Below are 21114 nucleotides of genomic sequence, written 5' to 3'. Positions count from 1 at the left end.
TAGGTATTAGATACTTTCAGAAGTAACGTTAAGCTGGGGGTCCCTTGTCTGAGGAAAGCCTTACCTCGATGTGATAAAAAGTGAAGTGTACATGTACATGTATGTAGGTGAAAACGTAAGACGGGTTGGTAGTATGAAAAGCCATATACTAGTAGTTCTCATAACGCCATACTAAGATAGTTTTATGGATATCATCATTTGGAAGAGGCCTCTCTGATAATAAAGCACAGGAAAAAAACGGCAAAGAAACAAATAGAACCAAGATACCTGGATTTTGAAAATTACGAGATAAGAAATGTCTTAACAAATTGGCAGGGCAGCTTTAAAGCCTTATCTTGTTCTTTTGCTTATAACACTGGACAGAGCTTCAACATTTTATTGTATATGTTTGGCACCCATGAATAATTTCATCAGGTTGGTGAATGACTGAATAGCAAGGTTCTTTCATCCACAACCAAGTATTTACAAGAGCCGACGATTCGAGGACTGTCTGTCATCTTCATCAGGGCAATACTGACCGGTGCAAGGTACACCGGTACCGAAGCAAGGTGTTACTGCTAACGAATGTACAGTTTGGCACAGTTCTGAACTATGGCATCTTAGAATTTGTATGCATATCAAATACTGCAGCAATAGACCCACTTGGTATGGCTAAAATTTACAAGAATATTTTTACTCCTATGACAACATCCCGTTGCATACACAAACAAACAAACATGTAGCTTCCTTCGGCCAATATTGACCATAGTAAAATCCTAATTCACATCAACCCTACAGTATCGGCTATGGCTAAACAGTCCTGTGCGAGATTGACAGTCTCCGCCACATAAGACACATCAGTCAGCTGATTCAGTTCTATTGCAAAGTTCTTTGGACATAAGACATTGTAAGATGGCAACTAGTAAAACAACACAATGTAGCTACTAGACATTAACAACTGAGTTTGAGACTAAACATATTCAAATTCATCTTCAGCAAAACATTTCTCTGAATATCTCACAGTAAAAGCTGGTATATTTCATACAATCTGACCTATTATAAAACTTTGGCCTACATTATGAACTTTGATCTCACAGCAAAAGCTCTGTATATTACATGTAATCTGACGTATCATAAAACTTTGGCCTACATTGTGAGGTTTGACCCATCATGTAACCTGTGACCTATCACGTGAACTCTGACCTATAGACGTTTTCCACGCACTCCTCACAGGCATCTGTCATCTCCATGACAACCGCATCCAGAACATCCTCCATCAATTCATCTGCCAGTCTGGGGAAAATAAACAAATTGGGTCAAATACCAACAAAAACACAGAAAAAAACATGCTACAATAAGGTTAAAGTCCTTCCCAAAACCAAAGGATGAATAGGGCAGAGCCCATCTCCGTTTCAATAGCCGTTGGTCCACACAACTTTTTGCAATCACTACAGCAGGGGGCTGGTCTACTGGTATTGGTGTGTGTTCAACGGCCATACTCTTTCCCAAATGCTGAGTGCTAAGCAGAGGAAGCAGTATGTATGTATGATATGACTCAGCCAGGGATCAAACTCAAGACCTAGATACCGTGTGCAAGACGAACAGCCGAACACACTCTACCCACTAGGCCATTGCACCGGTCACTGACAAAGGATGATATAATGTTGGATTTGCATACTAAGGCTTGTGCACCCAACCGACCTTAACCCTTGTTTTGGTCAATTGCTGGCAAGGGACATTAACTTTTTCATCTGACAGCTAGTAATAGTTGACAGATAGTGGAAAGTTTATTGCAAGTTCCTGCCCGTAGGCTACTTGCGAGTACATGTACATGTAACACAGACAGTACGGACAGATAATGATGAACAATGTAACATACGACTTCTCTGGTCTTAACTACGTGTACTGACACTACGTTCTAACTTATTGGGTTCGGCTTCTTTTTCCGAGACAGTGGAAGACGAATGATCCCACTATTTCTGTAATGTGTGGGTATTGTGATGTAAAGAGGAGAGTTTTATTTTCGCTTGTAAACGTGGAGAAATTAGGATGGAAAATGGTGGCCTCTTTAAACAGCTCATTTCTTTCGTGGTCGTGCGAGATGAACGCGATGAAACAACACCTACTGGTCGACCAGCTTCCACGGGTCGAAGGCTCCGGCGAGATTGGGAACGACAGAAGATTAACCTGATAGTGAGAGATGAACGCGATGAAACAACACCTACTGGTCGACCAGCTTCCACGGGTCGAAGGCGCCGGCGGTTTCGTGGCTGGTTCTGCGGCGGTGCTGGTCGAAGCTGCGTCTGTAGGCGCGCAGGTCCTGCATCTGGCCGGCTGGGGTGAACAGCAGGACAGGTGGCGCACCTGGCGCACCTGTGGCCGGGGAGACTCCTGTGGGCGCACCTGTTGGCTTGCCGACACCTGTCCCTACAGCTGCAGGATGTCTTGCACCTGCCAGGGTAGATGTGGAGTGTCTGACACCTGTTTCTGCAGCTGTGGAATGTGGGATACTTTCCTGACGGAATGACAGTGAGTCTGGCATGTTGTCATGGAAACGACCTTCAGGATGACCTTCAGACCAGCGTGCTGGTTGGCTGGAGGCTCTTGGTGACCATGCCTCTTGAGCTGTAAGAAAATTTGAAAAAAAAAAATGTTTACAAACCTCCAAAACATTGTATCTATGTATCCAAGTTAGATTGTTTTCTTTTCGATGTCCCAGTTGCAATGTAACAAGAGTGATTTCATTAGTTATTGATTAATGGATGGATAAAGGATCACTCATTGTGAACATCTATTTATCAAATGACAATCAGAATTACCTGTTCTGCATCTTGTCCATATATGGTCCATCTCATTTGCATACTCGGCCCTGATCCATCTCCTCCTTATCAACTCCTCCTCCTCCTGGTAAAGCAAGGTCATTTGAAGGTCACAAACCTCATATTGCCAACAAAAAACAAACAAAATGTATGGGAAGAAAACTTTCAGCATTTGCTGGTAAATTCTATAATTAGTCTTTTGATCTTTAAGACATTTTCAAGTCTTAACTTAACCATAAAGTCACTTCTGCCAGGTAAAGATCAAAACAAACAACTCACCTCCACCAGCTGTAGTTTCTGAAGGATGTTGTTCAAGGTCGACATGTCCTGAAGGGCGATGGCCTCCTGCCGGGCTGACCTCTGACCTTCTAACCTCTGCAGCTCCGCGGTAGTGTTCTCAAACACATCCTCGAGAATCGTGTTCCTTAAGATGGGCAAGTTGTCTCCCAGCTGCTGTCTCCTGTCTAGGTACCGCTCCTCATCTCTTTCAGCTTCTCTTCTCAATCCTGCATCCTGGAAACCCCCATACACATCCTTAGGCTCTCCTCTCCTCCCGCCAGCTTCCCGATAACCCCCATACACATCCCCGGGTTCCCTTCCTACAGCTCCCTGATAATCCCCATACACATCCCTAGGTTCCCTTCCTCCAGCTTCCTGATAACCCCCATACACATCCCTGGGTTCCCTTCCTCCAGCTTCCTGAAAACCCCCATACGCATCCCTTCTCCTTTCTCCTGCTGCCTGATAACCTCCATACACATCCTTTGTGTCCAGACTCTTCCTATCCCCTAAGGAGGTCCTAAGATGACCTGAAGATCCTTCGGGTGCTTTCTTCTCCATGTCTTGGTTTTCGTACATGTTCCTCAAGTCCACATTCCTTCTGCTGTCTGGAGAACTCCTTGACGGGCTGTAGGGAAGGTCGTCATCCCTTCTTGTCTCTCCTCCTTCAAGGTTTGTGTATGCCTCCTTAAAGTCGAGGTTCCTTATAGCATCTTGAGACGCCCTGGGATGTCTGAAGGGATTAGGAATTTCTTCCCTCCTTCTCCCCAAGGCTTCCTGGTTTCTGTAAGTGTCTCTGTACTCTAAACTCCTTCTCGCACCGGACCCCAACCTGGGGCTCTTATGGGGGTTGTGGGAACTCACTCTGGGTGATAGAGATCGTTCTCTGTACCTTAACAAACCGCATAATAAAAAAAAGTAAGTAATGTACTGTTCTGTAGCAGTACCAACGATAACAAGTTCAGAATCTGTCAACATGCAAGAAATAAAAGTTTATGCTTAATAATATTATATGCTTATACTGTATTATGGGAAACAACTAATTTGAAAATTCATGCATATACATCACAGCAATGGGTTATTATCGTCACAAAAATGTTGGTAGATTTACAACCATCAATATCATTTACTATGTATATCTTATTTCCCACTTTTGGTCTTTTTTCTTAAAAACGATTTATGCAATTTAAGTCTTGCAGTCAGAAAACCAGACAGACCTGGTTGGATGGGGAGGGGGGCTCGTCGGTGGTGTCCTGTTCTCCTTGCCCATATATGGCAGCAGTGGTTTGACCTTTGCCCAGGACGCCAGGGTGTGCTCACCTACAGGAGAGGTCGGAGGTCGCCGTGGTGTTCTCTGTTTACAAACAGACAAATAAACAAACAATTTGCACTGCCTTTCAATAAAAATAATAAGCGAGAGGCCTAGGTCTAAGAATGAATCTTGAATCTGACTTCATTGAATTTCACTCCTTGTGTCTGTTTGTAAAGACAGTGGTGAAACAGAGTACAGACCTTTTCCTCATGACTCTAAACATAATTATAATAATAAATGAAAAAATACTGGCTACAAATGTACCTCCATCACCACTACTATTACTTGACTAAATCCTACTACTTCTACTGCTAGTTCTACTACCAGTCTGCCACTACAACTTATACGGTACTTTAGTCTACTACCGGTACCACTACCTCCACTACTAGTACTATACGTACTTCTAAGCACTACTACTACTTCTTACTACTACTGTTTTCAAGCTGGTTCTCCAGTGCAATATAACTGTTCAATCCAGAACCAACAAATCAAATTGGTGAGGCCTAATGAAGTTAAAAAAGTTCTGCCAACCGTACCTTCCCCTTTGGCGACACCAGGACTCCCTTCCGTTTTGCAGGGCGCCCGAGACGTTGTGCCTTGCCGGGTCCCTTCGAGCTAGTCCTCCTTAAAGCAGCAATACCTGCCCGGAGAATGTCTTCTCTCTCCGGGTCACCTGGAAGAAGCACCAGGCAAACTTCTTAAGACACAAAATACAATAAATAGCCTAGCATATCTTAAAGCTTTCTTAGAGCTGCTGGTCATATATACATATACATAATATAGGGGTTACATTACAGAGCCTGCTGTATGTGGGCTCCATATACACGTGTATATACGGGTTGGGTGTATTTTTCAACTGAAAGCGTCATACTCATGCTGCAGCAAAATGCACCGAATTAATGTGGAAGTAACTAAATGTACGCTACAGTAGCATAGAAAAGTCAAGGGCCAATGACCTGATTAAGAAATTAGATTAAGGAAATAAATTGTGTGAAAAACGCCAGCAGGACAAGGGTTATGAAACATTGGTTGAAACAGAGAACCACCTTCAACATCATCCTCCAGTCGGCGATCTGGGTGCAGTTTGGGACCTGGGTAAGCTGCAAGCAACAGGGGTGCATACAAATTACAAGACAGTCGAGTAATCTATTCATTTATGAATCTTTCGAGTGGTCCCTTCAGTTAAGTTTGTAACCGATTTCCAAGGGAGCCTTGTTATAATGTTAATTTGCAAAATTATTATAACTACATGTATTTGGTGCCCTGTTTCGAGTTGAGACTGTTGGACAAGACAAGGCAAGAATGAATTTCAGACACATGTACACCTGTCTCTGTGAACAGTTTTTATCGGGTTGGTATTAGTAACTGGATAAGATGTTTCTTCAGCATTAAAGTTCATCTGAGTTTGTAAATTACATAATACAAAATCAAACTGTTCTCCAGTTTCTTAAAAGAAACTCCAACCAAGTGTTTTATTTACACTGACATTTAGAAGTCAAACCAGTCAGACTTACTTTGAGGAAGATGACAAACCGTCACCGAAATATCCGTCGTCAATAGATACACTTGGTTGTGTACAAAAGTAAAAGGACGTCGTTATCCAGACACACCTGTCTGTGCCGGCCTGTCCTTCCAGACGGGCTGTCCACGTCTCGTCTTGACCTTCGAACGACCTTCAGGTGCCCTCTTGTGCGCTGTCACTTCCGCAGGGCGGTCTATCCGAGGCTTGGGCTACAGGAAACAGAATAGCAACCGTTGTTGAATGTTGTTAATCTTCATTTTCTTCTCTTTCCTCGAGAATGCAGGGCTGGTTTAAGGTGACCCGTCCCTCCGTCCAGGGATAAAAATTTATTTCTTGGGACGGAAAAATTTCACCCCGTTTGTCCGCAAAGTCTGAACTTCACGACACGAAATTGACGAAAATGTACATTGTATTTTTGTAAGCTTAAATTGACATATTTTACAAAGAAAATCAACAACACTGGTTTCAAAAAAAGTGAGTGGGACGGAAAATATCTAAAGCTTGATACAGTCCTGCTTGAACATTAGAAGCGCAAGTAAACAAACAAACAAACGAGAAGAGCTGACGGACCTGTGTTCTCCCCAGCAGGTGTAGGAGGCCCTCAGCGGACATGTCCTCAGACGACCCTACCTGCAGCTGTGCAGACAGCTGGGACAGCTGCTTGATCACATGACCAAGGTCCTGTGGGGGAAAACGATGTATCATGTTACTATTGTTGCGTGTAATGCGAATGTAGGCCACCGAATTGGCTTTTGGATCTGGAAGATTAACATGAAAACAGTCTATTTCTAGGTACACAAGATTATCCTGGGTTCCATCATAGTTGACTAACCTGGACTCCCAAGCATAGCGTAACAGTGGGGATCAACCTCCACTAACTGATCAGTCTAACAGGTCCGGACCGTTTAGCCTAGTGGTTGATTTCCCAAGCCGTGCGGATCGGGATTGGAACGGGTTCTAATCCCGGGAGTGGCGTACTCACAGTTTTTCACAGTTTTTCACAGTTGTCATACAGGCCTACCCACAGTTTCAGGGGGTTAAAACACATTTCTAAGATTCAAGTGTTCCTCCCAGCCCTCTGTTTGCATCTTGGCAATTTCAATCAAAACTATCAACAACTAAAGTAATAAATTGCTAAATTGTGCTTTAACGCAATAAAGAATCCTTGCAGAATTTTACAACAAGAAACAAACAATCAAACGTACCTGGTACACCTGCGGCAGCCCCCCTCCCCCGCTGTACTGATCAGGTAACAAACGTACCTGGTACACCTGTGGCAGCCCCCCTCCCCCGCTGTACTGATCAGGTAACAAACGTACCTGGTACACCTGTGGCAGCCCCCCTCCCCCGCTGTACTGATCAGGTAGCTGTTGGATGAACACCTGAAGAACTTTCACTGCCGCCCGATGTGCTGCTCCCAGCTTCTTCAACACTTGAGCCTAGACAAAGTAGAAACATGATCTGTAAATGCAAATCAGGGCTTTATCTAAGCAAGGTGACATACCAGGGGGCCCAAAAGTGACCTTGACCCTCATCTTCCCAACACCTACCCACGTACCAAATATCATCATAATCCATCCAGAGGTTCTTCAGTTATGCTGACTACAAAATCTGGAAACACAAACACAAAACACACACAACCAAAACTTATTCCTCCATTTTGGAAAGATGATCTGTCATCTGAAGGAGAAGCCAGAGGCTTAAGTTAAGGGAACATCAAACAAAGTTTGAAATTTGTCCAACATTTATTAGTCTCATCATCAGTTTAAGCTTTGTACCATATATTATCATTCTTTTTTAGTTTTTGTAGTGTACTAGTAATGCGGGTTTGCTATAGCCTGAGTACCAGCCTTTTTACTTGAGCTTGGGTAGCGGAGCTTGGGTAGCGGAGCTTGGGTAGCGGATGGAAGCTAAAAAGGCTGGTACTCAGGCTAGCTTAGCTACAGCTCACATGCATCTACCCATACACACCAGGTCCCCTCTACCCTTCTTGATAAGTGTGTTGGGAAGAGTTGAGGGGTGACCTGGTGTGCTAATGGCTAGCAGAAGTTAGTAGTAGCTTATTGAGATATCCTTTAGCTTGGAAGGGGGCTAGTCTTTCAGGGTTTGTACAGTCATCTAAATGAATGTATGAAATATGAAGAAAGAAAGATATTCTTACTTCAGTACCGTATGGAAAAGATAACTGTGTAAAAACCTTTCTGGCCTGCTTGGCTCTCTCACTGGCCGGTCTGTTCAGGTCCTGCTCAACTTCTGCTATCTGAGAGGGAAGCAAGAAAAAACAAACTAAGAAATACAACATGTAATTCCTTTAAATGACGTCTATCATAGCAAGACATTAAGGCAAAATGTTAGTTTTTCTTCTCCACAACAGGCAACTTAAGGCGATTAATTCACATCTTGTATTTAAGTTTGGTGGTATAAATAATTATTCAAACTGTAAATCTTCACCATGCTTCATATATACATACTGGTATCTGTATGCTGATAGCCAGGTTGTATTTGCCCTTTGCCATTACATGTTGTACACAAGAGCTTTGCAGACTAGCGGTGCAGCGGCACAGTAGCTGGTTATATTACCCTGAACGACCTGTCACACCTACACACACAAACTCACCCACCTTAAAAACAAATTGATGTCTGCAAACAAACAAACAAACAAACAAACAAACAAACACACAAACAAGCAAACAAACAAACAAACAAACAAACACACAAACAAACAAATACCTGGTGCTGCAGCGTGTACACCATCCTGCCTGCCCTGGTCAGCTGTTCTTGTCTCCTGACCTCCGTGCGCGGGTCGTCTTCCGTGTCCGAAATCTTCTCTACGCTGCCTCGCCGCTTTCGCTTCGAGGGGCTCGGAACCTGACCTGTAAGTCGTGTAATTTGATATATCGGATGTGTTAGGTGTCGGGTTTTACACATGCATCTATTAGGAGACTGGTATCCAAACCTACAAGCTTAAGGACACCCTTAAACACTACTTAATGCTTAAGAAAGGTCACATTGACCCCTAAAACTTTGAAGCTCTCTGCTTCGATCGCAGCACCTGGCGCCAGCTGAGCTACAGGAGCGCCACAACTTTCGAAGCTGAAAGAAGAGCTGAAGCCGAGGCCAAGAGAAGGGCCAGGAAAGCTTGGCTACAACAGAACTGATGAAACCATGTAGACTTGCCATACTCTCTCGAGTGGCTGTCAACACACAATAGTACAGTTAGTGGATCAAACCTCACAGCCTGAGTACCTCTTCTGTACATGTACTTACTCGTAACAATGTAAGCAACTAGTAGAAGATTGAGGGTACTAAAGAAGAGACAAGACCAGACAACACAATAACCAGGTAAACCACAGCACCTGTACCCACCTTGTCTTAAGTGTCCCTCCAGCTCCCTCATGTACCTGTGCAGCTCCCTCCGTAGTTTCCACACCTGTCGGGACTGCTTGTCGCCAGGTAACGCCTCAGGTGAGTCTCCGGCGAGTCGAAGAACCAGTCCAGGTGATGTAGGAACGTCTTGGTGCCTTTCCTTTATTTTCACCCTGCGTGGGGATTCTGGTGAATTGTCAGACTCTTGTTTTCTTGCAGTTCTGCTTGATTTTCTTCCTTGTATGACTTCATTGTCACTTTCTTGTTGAGTTCTGGTCCTCTCTACTTTTCTTTCCCGCGCAACGTCACTGTTACTTTCTCCCGAGTCTATTGTCGCTACGTCGGCCATGTTGATCACCTGACCGTTTCTCCGACGTTTTGCGTTGTCCCGCTTGGCGAGGAATAACGCCTGCGAAAGCTTTTCCTGGGAGAGAAACGAAATCTGTCCGATCGACGCAGCGCTGCGTTCGTTCCCTCTCGCTGGCGATGTGCCGAGCTTTTCCACGACAACCGCAGAAGGTTTTCGGTACCTTGGTAACGGACATTTCAAGATTTTAATTAATTGTTTAAAAAAGTAACAACTCTAGTACTGTATTGGATATTTGGATAGACTTGTGTACTCTCACCTCTCAAATAGAAGTACCCCCTGGAATAGAAGTACCCCTCGGACAAATTTTCAAAATGTAATATAAGTACCCCCTGGAATAAAAGTACCCCCCGGAAAATTTCAAAAATCGACAGTCGAGGCTAGGTAAACTGTGTCCATACATGTACAACTGTCACTGTCAGAGGGAAATAAGATAATAAGCAGGTAGGTAACTTATATTTAGTCAATTATATATGCCATACCTATTAAGTATATAGATATTGAATAGAATAACTGTCCATAGCTTGTTCAAATCATGATGATCTTCCTCGCCTCTTCGTAAAATATAATAATAATATTGAAACATTGGGCATAGGTTCCCCGCTATGACCCCTAACGGGGGGCCACGGTGCTTTCAAATTCAACAAGTGAAAATGTACATGATACATGCTTTTTCTACTTGGAACTTGAAGCAAGTGATCAAAGAAAATTGTTATATCATTTTATAATGACTGACAATCAGTGACATATAACAAAAATCATCAGAGTACTTTTAAAAGTTAAATGTACCTGATCATATTTTCTAAAGACATCAACCACAAAAAAACACAAATATGAACACAGTCCTTCCACAGAAGAAATATGTCTATAAACTTTTGCTCCATAGCGTCGAAAACAAAGTGAGACGATCGGATTTCGAGTTCCCGCGGTAAATCCCACAATATTGAACAGAGATCGACTGTAAAAGTAGCTCAACGTCACAGACCGCACATACTAAGAAGTTACCCATTACGTGTTGACACTAGAAACCCGGGATGAACCGCCAAAATTGGGAAAATCTTACGATTATTTAAAAAAATGAACCCTCTGAAAATAAATATGGCGCTGTGTGTCTATCGTTGCCCAAAAAATATAATATTTCCATGCGTTCACGGTATCATTTTAAAGATCGGTATCCGCGCTACGCAATATGCTGCTAGTTTTACTGTCGCCATGCCTGAGAGTGGCGGCCATGTTTCGCGATTTCGCGCTGTTGTTTACCGAATCATATCGGACATATTTCTGCCGTTTTAGAGATTTTGTGGCCTCAAAACACATATCACAAGGGAAGTTAAGTTATGATTGTTGTTTTAACGTGTTACATGTCTTCTGCGAACAAATAATTCTTCCGCCGCGCTGCCGATACTACGGATAAAGTGGTCAGGAAATTATTATTCCCTGTGTAGGCGAGCACCCTACTCCACACGTTTTTGATCAGCGTGCTTTGGTTTACGATGTAAACAGAGACTATCAAAGTTATTTATATGAAAATTGTATTTTAGAATGTCAATGTCGCGTCTTATTTTCCGGTTTACTTTGTAGCGTCATAGCGATATCGACCGATATGTTACGAGTGCCACCAGGATACTTTTCACAAGGCCGTCAAAGCGGCGAGAAAATCAACGCCAGTAGGCCGAAAAATAGCGAATTACGAGCAAAAATACCGGGGAAATATTGGCAGAAAAACCTTAACTTACGATTTTAGAGGGATTCCTGGTTTGCAAAGCCTCAATTTAAAAAAAAATAATAAACGTACCGTCTAGAATAAGAAAGTACAGGGTGGAACTATTGGCGAAAAAAAATAAACGTACCGGTACGTTTATTTGAGAGGTGAGAGTAGACCATTGCAATTGGATAGTAAAGTACCGTATTTTCTCGATTTAAGTGCGCACCCCAATTAATGTATGCACCCCTGATTTGGGGCTAGTTCTAGACAAATTTGCAGAACGTAAAGTCAAAAAACCCAAATAAAGTACGCACCCCTTCTCCACTGATCTTGAACACATTTTGAACAGGATAAATTCAAATTTATGGTGTTCCTTGTATTATCTCCAGGTCATTTTTCTTGTATCAAGGACTTCTACATAATGCCATTCCTTAGTTTCATAAAAGATTCTCTTGTTTACTCTGTCAGCATCGTCTCTGCAAACTTGAGGATTGCCTACGACAAGTTACAAATTGGCAGGTATTGAGCCATGTATTGTTTCACCGCAGCTGGGTTCCTGGTTTGATTAAGCAAGGGTTTGAGTTTGAGGTCCTTGTCCTGGCAATAACCTCAAATAACGTACGCACCCTGACTTTAGCAATGATTTGTGGTGCCTTTTGAATTTTGAAATGTTTAAAAAGGGCGTACTTTTTTCGAGACAATACGGTACTAGTACAGCATAAGCCAACCAAAATAAACAATGATCCATACAAGAGTAATCGATTCGGCTTGGCATTCTTATATCTATAGTGTAACTTAGCCGTTAGACTAAAGGTGAAGAACCCAAACAGCCAACCTGTCCTAATCCCCAAGCAGATCCACACTGGGCGCGAAAATCGTATATGCTAGCCAAAGAAGCTCCAGTCAGCCAGATAAGCTCCAGCCAGCCCCATAGCTTATCTGGCTGACTGGACCTTCTCTGGCTAGCATATATGATTTTCGTGCCCCGTGTGGATCTGCTTGGAGATTAAACCTGCCCCACCTTTTCGTGAGGCTGTCTGCTGCGGCGGCCATGTTGACATTGAAGGCCAGCTGGTTCTGTTTCTGAAGGGCGAAAGGTCGCCCGTCCCTGCCGGTGGGCTGCAGGTTGCCGGGGTAACGCTGCACGTTGCCATGGAAACGGTGCACGGCGTTGCTGCCTGGCGGAAGCTGGAACTCCAGCTGGGTTTTACCACTCATAACTGTCGTCATGGTGACGCCTGGAGAAAGTACAGAGATTCAAATCTTCAAAAATTTAAAAAATCATTTGGCAACCTAGAAAATATTTTTTCCCCCGAGCTGAAACTGTAGAAAAAGAAACATTCGATTTCTGTAGGCATTCCTAACATCCTTGCCCATTCCCACCAACACCACATGCAAATGAACAGCTAAACATAACTACTACTGTCCAGGGCTTGAAAATCATTCTTTGCAATAAACTACAAATTTATCTAATTTGCCTAAGCTAGTGGGGCAACCCTGACATGTAAATACAATGCATGCCAAACGAATAAACAATAGACAATCTAATTTAGTAATTAGGTGCACAGAATAATTTGGGGTGCAGAAAACAGTGAAGTAGACAGTAACAAAAACCTAGTTACAACCTTACTTAATATTTTATGCAATACAGCAAAGATGCTGACACTTGAAAAATAGTTTTATTACATAATTTACAATTTGAATTGTACCTAACCCGGTCAAAAATTACTAATATTTGGTGCACTAAACTGTTTGGGAATGGGTGCACTAAATGCACATGACCGCAGTATTTCGAGTCCTGTATTTAACCCTTAGTTACAGTTTCATTTTGTACATCCAATCTTTTGAATTACAGTTGCGATTACCTTTGGAACAGGAACGAGAAAGAGTTATGACCAGAAATATGTGGGGAGGGGGGCGAAACGTCCATCGAGCGTACATCATACATCAAGGGTGTTGAACAGACTACTAACGCAGGGTGATGCGTTCATATGGCGGGAAAAACAACATAAAACGTACCTGCACAAGTTGTTAATCATGAACCTACGTAAAACAGACACAGAACGGAGGGGAAACAAATCTGTCCGTCAAAACAACTCTGCCTTTTTCGAAGCATCCGCCATATTTTCAAATAGTGGTCTCCAGCCGGAGTAGTTTGGGTGGTCTCTCACCAACGTTTCAAGCCAATATCGTCGTCATTGGCCGGCTGCATTTGTGCTTTTTTTGCGGAGTTACAGAGCCTTAAAAATCTAAATAATGTTTACAATGATTTAAATTTAACGGCTGTAGATGATATAAAACAGTTGAAAAAGAAGTATTCTAACTCTCATTTACAGTATTTTCTCCCTCTCATGGCCCAGAATGGTATGCGCCATTACCAAGATGGCGGCGCCCGGCAGTGTGTTACGCGCCGATTTGAGGCACAAGACATGGTCACGTAAAAACTCAATAGATCTCGCACGAAAGGCCAAATCATGCATATAAATGTGTCCCTGTAATGTCAAGAAGCTTGTCTAAGCTCCTGCGATACACTTGGAGATCCAAATATAATTTTCGAACGAGATTTGCACACTCAAAGTTGGCCCCAAATGAGCCTTCTTGTGTTAAATTCTGTCGTAGATTTCGCACTGCATGGGGGTTTCCGTGCTACCGTTTCAGCATTATCAGGCGTAATTTACTTCCGGGTCGTAGCAGAAGGGCTTGCGGCCGAACACGGAAGTGTGGTCAATCTTCACGTTCTATCCAAAGATATGTTAGAATACTTTTCTTATTTTAGAATATGTCATGCAGTGCAAATAAACAAATGTAACCGGCTCCTTACTGGGCGCCCAGTACGGAACCGACGACACCTACCGGGCATACGTCACCTAAAGTGTCTGTGCTCGCTGCGGTAAGCTTGTACGTATATGCTCAGAAGCAGTTGAGACATAGGGGGCTGAGTTCCGGGAAAAGTTGGAGAAGCCCAAAGAAGACGGTGGCTTCGGCACTCTGGAGGCAACCTTCATGAAAGCAGACCCAATTCTAAAATGAAAGAATTTTCCGTTTGACGTCCGTGCCTATATGGGTGTACACACGCCCCTGAAAAAGCAAGGTTGAAATTGGGTCTATGGAATGACCCAATGCTAAAATGAAAACTTTTACGTTTGACGCCCGTGCCTATATGGGTGTACACACGACCTTGAGAAGCCAAGGTTGACATTGGGTCAATGGAATGACCCAATTCTAAAATGAAAACTTTTCCATTTGACGCCCGTGCCTATATGGGTGTACACACGCCCTTGAGAAGCCAAGGTTGACATTGGGTCAATGGAATGACCCAATTCTAAAATCAAAACTTTTCCGTCCTACGTCCGTGCCTATATGAGTATACGCACGCCCTTGAGAAGGCAAGGTTGACATTGGGTCAATGGAATGACCCAATTCAAAAAAAGGAAAACTTTTCCGTTTGAGTCCGTGACTATATGGGTGTACACACGCCCTCGAGAGGGCAAGGTTGAAATTGGGTCAATGGAATGACCCAATTCTAAAATGAAAACATTCCGTTTGACGTCCGTACCTATATGGGTGTACACACTACATTGAGAAGCCAAAGTTGAAATTAGGTCCATGGAATGAACCAATTCTAAAATCAAAGACTTTTCTGTCCTACGCCCGTGCTTATATTGGTGTACACACGCCCTTGAGAAGCCAAGTTTGAAATTGGGTCAATGGAATGACCCAATTCTAAAATGAAGTACTTCTCCATTTGACGTCCGTGTCTATATGGGTGTACACACGCCCTTGACAAGCCAAGGTTGAAATTGGGTCAATGGAATGACCCAGTTCTAAAATGAAAACTTTTCCGATTGACGCCCGTGCCTATATGAGTGTACACACGCCCTTGAGAAGACAAGGTTGAAATTGGGTCAATGGAATGACCCAAAATTCTATAATGAAAACTTTTCCTTCCTACGTCCGTCCCTATATTGGTGTACACACGCCCTTGAGAGGGCCAGGTTGAAATTGGGTCAATGGAATGACCCAATTCTATAATCAAAGACTTTTCTGTCCTACGGCCGTGCCTATGTTGGTGTACACACACACTTGAGAAGGCAAGGTTGAAATTGAGTCAATGGAATGACCCAACTCTAAAACTTAAACTTTTCCGTCCTACGTCCGTACCTATATGGGTGTACACACGCCCTTGAGAAGCCAAGGTTGACATTGGGTCAATGGAATGACCCATTCTATAATCAAAAACTTTTCTGTCTTACGCCGTGCCTACGTTGGTGTACACACGCCCTTGAGAAGGCAAGGTTGAAATTGAGTCAATGGAATGACCCAACTCTAAAACTTAAACTTTTCCGTCCTACGTCCGTGCCTATATGGGTGCACACACGCCCTTGAGAAGGCAAGGTTGACATTGGGTCAATGGACTGACCCAATTCTAAAATGAAAACTTTTCCGTTTGACGTCCGTACCTATATGGGTGTACACACGGCCTTGAAAAGGCAAGGTTGACATTTGGTCAATGGAATGACCCAATTCTATAATGAAAACATTCCGTTTGACGTCCGTACCTATATGGGTGTACACACTACATTGAGAAGCCAAAGTTGAAATTAGGTCCATGGAATGAACCAATTCTAAAATCAAAGACTTTTCTGTCCTACGCCCGTGCTTATATTGGTGTACACACGCCCTTGAGAAGCCAAGTTTGAAATTGGGTCAATGGAATGACCCAATTCTAAAATGAAGTACTTCTCCATTTGACGTCCGTGTCTATATGGGTGTACACACGCCCTTGACAAGCCAAGGTTGAAATTGGGTCAATGGAATGACCCAGTTCTAAAATGAAAACTTTTCCGATTGACGCCCGTGCCTATATGAGTGTACACACGCCCTTGAGAAGACAAGGTTGAAATTGGGTCAATGGAATGACCCAAAATTCTATAATGAAAACTTTTCCTTCCTACGTCCGTCCCTATGTTGGTGTACACACGCCCTTGAGAGGGCCAAGGTTGAAATTGGGTCAATGGAATGACCCAATTCTATAATCAAAGACTTTTCTGTCCTACGGCCGTGCCTATGTTGGTGTACACACACACTTGAGAAGGCAAGGTTGAAATTGAGTCAATGGAATGACCCAACTCTAAAACTTAAACTTTTCCGTCCTACGTCCGTACCTATATGGGTGTACACACGCCCTTGAGAAGCCAAGGTTGACATTGGGTCAATGGAATGACCCATTCTATAATCAAAAACTTTTCTGTCCTACGCCGTGCCTACGTTGGTGTACACACGCCCTTGAGAAGGCAAGGTTGAAATTGAGTCAATGGAATGACCCAACTCTAAAACTTAAACTTTTCCGTCCTACGTCCGTGCCTATATGGGTGCACACACGCCCTTGAGAAGGCAAGGTTGACATTGGGTCAATGGACTGACCCAATTCTAAAATGAAAACTTTTCCGTTTGACGTCCGTACCTATATGGGTGTACACACGGCCTTGAAAAGGCAAGGTTGACATTTGGTCAATGGAATGACCCAATTCTATAATGAAAACTTTTCCGTCCTACGCCCGTGCCTATGTTGGTGTACACACGCCCTTGAGAAGCCAAGGTTAAAATTAAGAGTGCAATAAACAATCCCTTAAGAGTGCAAAGTTGAAACCGCTTCAAAGGATCGCAACAGTTCCGACATAAAAGAATTGTCCGTCCTAAGTGGGTGTATAACCATTGAGGCATATGATAAAAAAAGTCAATCTTCCCCCATGACCTCTGCTTGGAAAGTAGGTTATATGGGTATAAATTACACAAAAGCCACTAAGAGTGCAAAAAACATTCCGTCCTTATAGTGTACGACCGTAAGTTCCTAACAATGAAAACTCACACGTATGGAATAGAACTTACAAACTTTTCCAAACAAGAGTTTCCCGTCTTAAGTTAGCGGATAGAACCCGCTTAATAATGCAATTCTAAACGTTCTTAAGGAACGCTCTTAGCTATGATTTCTGTCCTACGGCTATGATTTCAGGGTATAAGAGCTGAAAACAGTGTGAACTAGAAAGTGTGTTAGGACATTATATACAATGCCCTCGTTCGATTGACGCAATTTAACCTTGCCATCTTAAACCCCCGTCACAAATCAAGAATTAAGCTCGGCCGACGTGTCGGCGAGCTCCAAATGGGTATTTTCGGCCGAAGGACGGTCGACGTTCTGTCGATTACGCGGGCTTCGGTCGATTTTTAGACATCAAATTGATCCAAATATGCTCGGGCGATTTTGAAATTCGGCGAGCTTTGGGCGATCTACGAATTCGGCCGACGCTCGCATGAATATTGACGCCGGCATAAGGGCGTGTGTACACCCATATAGGCACGGGCGTCAAAGTAAAAGTTTTCATTTAGAATTGGGTCATTCTATTGACCCAATTTCAACCACGCCTTCTCAAGCGGGTGTGTACACCCATATAGGCACGGACGTCAAACGGAAAAGTTTTCATTTTAGAATTGGGTCATTCCATTGACCCAATTTCAACCTTGGCTTCTCAGGACCGTGTGTACTCCCATATAGGCACGGACGTCAAACGGAAAAGTTATCATTTTAGAATTGGGTCATTCCATTGACCCAATTTCAACCTTGGCTTCTCAAGGGCATGTGTACACCCATATAGGTACGGGCGTCAAACGGAAAAGTTTTCATTTTAGAATTGGGTCATTCCATTGACCCAATGCCAACCTCGCCTTCTCAAGGGCGTGTGTAACGTTTCACCCATGTAGGCACGGACGTTGGACGGAAAGTTTTCCTTTTAGAATTGGGTCATTTCATTGACCCAATTTTCAACCTTGCTTTGTCAAGGGCGTGTGTACACCCATATAGGCATGAGCGTCAAACGTAAAAGTTTTCATTTTAGAATTGGGTCATTCCATCGACCCAATTTCAACCTTGCTTTCTCAAGGTCGTGTGTACAACAATGTAGGCACGGACGTAGGACGGAAAGTTTTCATTTTAGAATTGGGTCATTCCATTGACCCAATATCAACCTCGCCTTCTCAAGGGCGTGTGTACACCCATATGGACACGGACGTAGGACGGAAAGTTTTCCTTTTAGAATTGGGTCATTTCATTGACCCAATTTTCAACCTTGCTTTGTCAAGGGCGTGTGTACACTCATATAGGTACGGACGTCAAACAGAATAGTTTTCCTTTTAGAATAGGGTCATTCCATTGACCCAATGTCAACCTTGGCTTCTCAAGGTCGTTTGTACACCCATATAGGCACGGACGTCAAACGGAAAAGTTTTCATTTTAGAATTGGGTCATTCCATTGACCCAATGTCAACCTCGCCTTCTCAAGGGCGTGTGTAACGTTACACCCATGTAGGCACGGACGTAGGACGAAAAAAGTTTTCCTTTTAGAATTGGGTCATTCCATTGACCCAATTTTCAACCTTACTTTCTCAAGGGCGTGTGTACACCCATATAGGTACGGGCGTCAATCGGAAAAGTTTTCATTATAGAATTGGGTCATTCCATTGACCCAATGTCAACGTTGGCTCCTCAAGGGCGTGTGTACACCGATATAGGCACGGACGTCAAACAGAATAGTTTTCATTTTAGTATTGGGTCATTCCATTGACCCAATTTCAACCTTGGCTTCTCAAGGTCGTGTGTACACCCATATAGGCACGGACGTAGGACGGAAAAGTTATCATTTTAGAATTGGGTCATTCCATTGACCCAATGTCAACCTCACCTTCTCAAGGACGTGTGTAACGTTACACCCATGTAGGCACGGACGTAGGACGGAAAGTTTTCCTTCTAGAATTGGGTCATTTCATTGACCCAATTTTCAACCTTGCTTTGTCAAGGGCGTGTATAACCCATATAGGCACGGACGTCAAACAGAATAGTTTTCATTTTAGAATTGGGTCATTCCATTGACCCAATGTCAACCTCGCCTTCTCAAGGGCGTGTGTAACGTTACACCCATGTAGACACGGACGTAGGACGGAAAAGTTTCCTTTTAGAATTGGGTTATTTCATTGACCCAATTTTCAACCTTGCATTCTCAAGGGCGTGTGTACACCTATATAGGCACGAGCGTCAAACGTAAAGTTTTCATTTTAGAATTGGGTCATTCCATCGACCCAATTTTAACCTTGCTTTCTCAAGGTCGTGTGTACAACAATGTAGGCACGGACGTAGGGCGGAAAGTTTTCTTTTTAGAATTTCCATTGACCCAATTTCAACCTTGCTTTCTCAAGGTCGTGTGTACAACAATGTAGGCACGGAGGTAGGACGGAAAGTTTTCATTTTAGAATTGGGTCATTCCATCGACCCAATTTTAACCTTGCTTTCTCAAGGTCGTGTGTACAACAATGTAGGCACGGACGTAGGGCGGAAAGTTTTCTTTTTAGAATTTCCATTGACCCAATTTCAACCTTGCTTTCTCAAGGTCGTGTGTACAACAATGTAGGCACGGAGGTAGGACGGAAAGTTTTCATTTTAGAATTGGGTCATTCCATTGACCCAATTTCAACCTTGCTTTCCCAAGGGCGTGTGTACAACAATGTCGGCACGGACGTAGGACGAAAAGTTTTCATTTTAGAATTGGGTCATTCCATCGACCCAATTTTAACCTTGCTTTCTCAAGGTCGTGTGTACAACAATGTAGGCACGGACGTAGGGCGGAAAGTTTTCTTTTTAGAATTTCCATTGACCCAATTTCAACCTTGCTTTCTCAAGGTCGTGTGTACAACAATGTAGGCACGGAGGTAGGACGGAAAGTTTTCATTTTAGAATTGGGTCATTCCATCGACCCAATTTTAACCTTGCTTTCTCAAGGTCGTGTGTACAACAATGTAGGCACGGACGTAGGGCGGAAAGTTTTCTTTTTAGAATTTCCATTGACCCAATTTCAACCTTGCTTTCTCAAGGTCGTGTGTACAACAATGTAGGCACGGAGGTAGGACGGAAAGTTTTCATTTTAGAATTGGGTCATTCCATTGACCCAATTTCAACCTTGCTTTCCCAAGGGCGTGTGTACAACAATGTAGGCACGGACGTAGGACGAAAAGTTTTCCTTTTAGAATTGGGTCATTCCATTGACCCAATTTCAACCTTGCCTTCTAAAGGGCGTGTGTACACCCATATAGGTACAGACGTGAAACGGAAAAGTATTTTAAGTATGTTATAGAACACTTACGAAGTTTTGCTAAAGAACATTATCAAACCTGTCTTAAGTTGGCGGGTATAACCCGTTTGATAATGCAATCTTAACGTTGTCAACGGAACGGTTTTAAGTTATGATTCGGAGGGTATAAAAGCCAAAAGTTTTAACAGTATAACTAGAAAGTGTGCCAGAACATTATATACAATGCCATCGTTACTTTAAAACGTGTACTGGGCCGCCTCCTTGCGCGCTTCCCGCCCGAACACAGTCAACTGACTGTCATCAGAATCAACACGAAACATTTCTTTTGCTTTGTCTTGCCAGTATTCTGCGTCACGCTGAGTGTGACCCGGAAACAGTGGAGTGTCGCCCTCAAACCACATGCCGCGAAACCCCCATATGGTGCGTTCTTGGTCCGGAGTGTAATACTTAAACCATAGGGAAAACCTTGGAAAATGGGTCATCTTTAACTCGAGAAATCTTGCTTCTTGGAGAAGTTTAGATACCCCGCTTTATTGCAGGGGCTTGAGGAACGTCTTGACATTACGAGGACACATTTATATGCATGATTTGGCCTTTCGTTCGAGGACTATTGAGTTTTTACGTGACC

The 21114-nt window shown here is 43.3% G+C and overlaps 2 protein-coding genes across 2 annotated transcripts; both read right to left on the bottom strand.

The window, feature by feature from the left end:
* Positions 1-360: 360 nt before the first annotated feature.
* LOC136424453 (uncharacterized) lies at positions 361-5065 on the bottom strand. Its single transcript, XM_066413054.1, has 6 exons — positions 4926-5065; positions 4295-4431; positions 3078-3969; positions 2799-2883; positions 2205-2604; positions 361-1272 (listed from the first exon to the last, which is right to left on the bottom strand). The coding sequence occupies exons 2-6, from the start codon at positions 4345-4347 to the stop codon at positions 1167-1169; spliced, it is 1536 nt and encodes a 511-aa protein (XP_066269151.1). The 5' UTR covers positions 4348-4431; positions 4926-5065; the 3' UTR covers positions 361-1166.
* Positions 5066-5196: 131 nt separating this feature from the next.
* On the bottom strand, positions 5197-13535 carry LOC136424454 (protein moonraker-like). The gene is made up of 9 exons (XM_066413055.1): positions 13369-13535; positions 12371-12587; positions 9278-9807; positions 8642-8784; positions 8109-8171; positions 7231-7350; positions 6482-6592; positions 6000-6120; positions 5197-5489 (listed from the first exon to the last, which is right to left on the bottom strand). Exons 2-9 carry the CDS (start codon positions 12577-12579, stop codon positions 5350-5352), a joined length of 1437 nt encoding a protein of 478 aa, XP_066269152.1. The 5' UTR covers positions 12580-12587; positions 13369-13535; the 3' UTR covers positions 5197-5349.
* Between the last annotated feature and the right edge of the window lie 7579 nt (positions 13536-21114).

Source organism: Branchiostoma lanceolatum, chromosome 18 (genome assembly GCF_035083965.1).
Source record: "Branchiostoma lanceolatum isolate klBraLanc5 chromosome 18, klBraLanc5.hap2, whole genome shotgun sequence".
In the NCBI taxonomy this organism is placed as follows: Eukaryota; Metazoa; Chordata; class Leptocardii; order Amphioxiformes; family Branchiostomatidae; genus Branchiostoma; species Branchiostoma lanceolatum.
Note: the sequence above shows the minus strand (reverse complement) of the source record. Positions and strands in the feature narration are given on the sequence as shown.

Excerpts from the sequence above, each read along its gene's own strand:
- LOC136424453 (XM_066413054.1), bottom strand. The coding sequence starts at position 4,347 with ATGGGCAAGGAGAACAGGACACCACCGACGAGCCCCCCTCCCCATCCA. Across the intron at positions 2,605-2,798 it reads ATGGACAAGATGCAGAACAG|CTCAAGAGGCATGGTCACCA; the intron begins GTAATTCTGATT and ends ATTTTCTTACAG. Across the intron at positions 1,273-2,204 it reads CCGTGGAAGCTGGTCGACCA|ACTGGCAGATGAATTGATGG; the intron begins GTAGGTGTTGTT and ends TATTTTCCCCAG.
- LOC136424454 (XM_066413055.1), bottom strand. The coding sequence starts at position 12,579 with ATGACGACAGTTATGAGTGGTAAAACCCAGCTGGAGTTCCAGCTTCCG. Across the intron at positions 9,808-12,370 it reads GCAGACAGCCTCACGAAAAG|GTACCGAAAACCTTCTGCGG; the intron begins GTGGGGCAGGTT and ends TCCGTTACCAAG. Across the intron at positions 5,490-5,999 it reads GGACAGGCCGGCACAGACAG|CTTACCCAGGTCCCAAACTG; the intron begins GTGTGTCTGGAT and ends TGTTGCTTGCAG.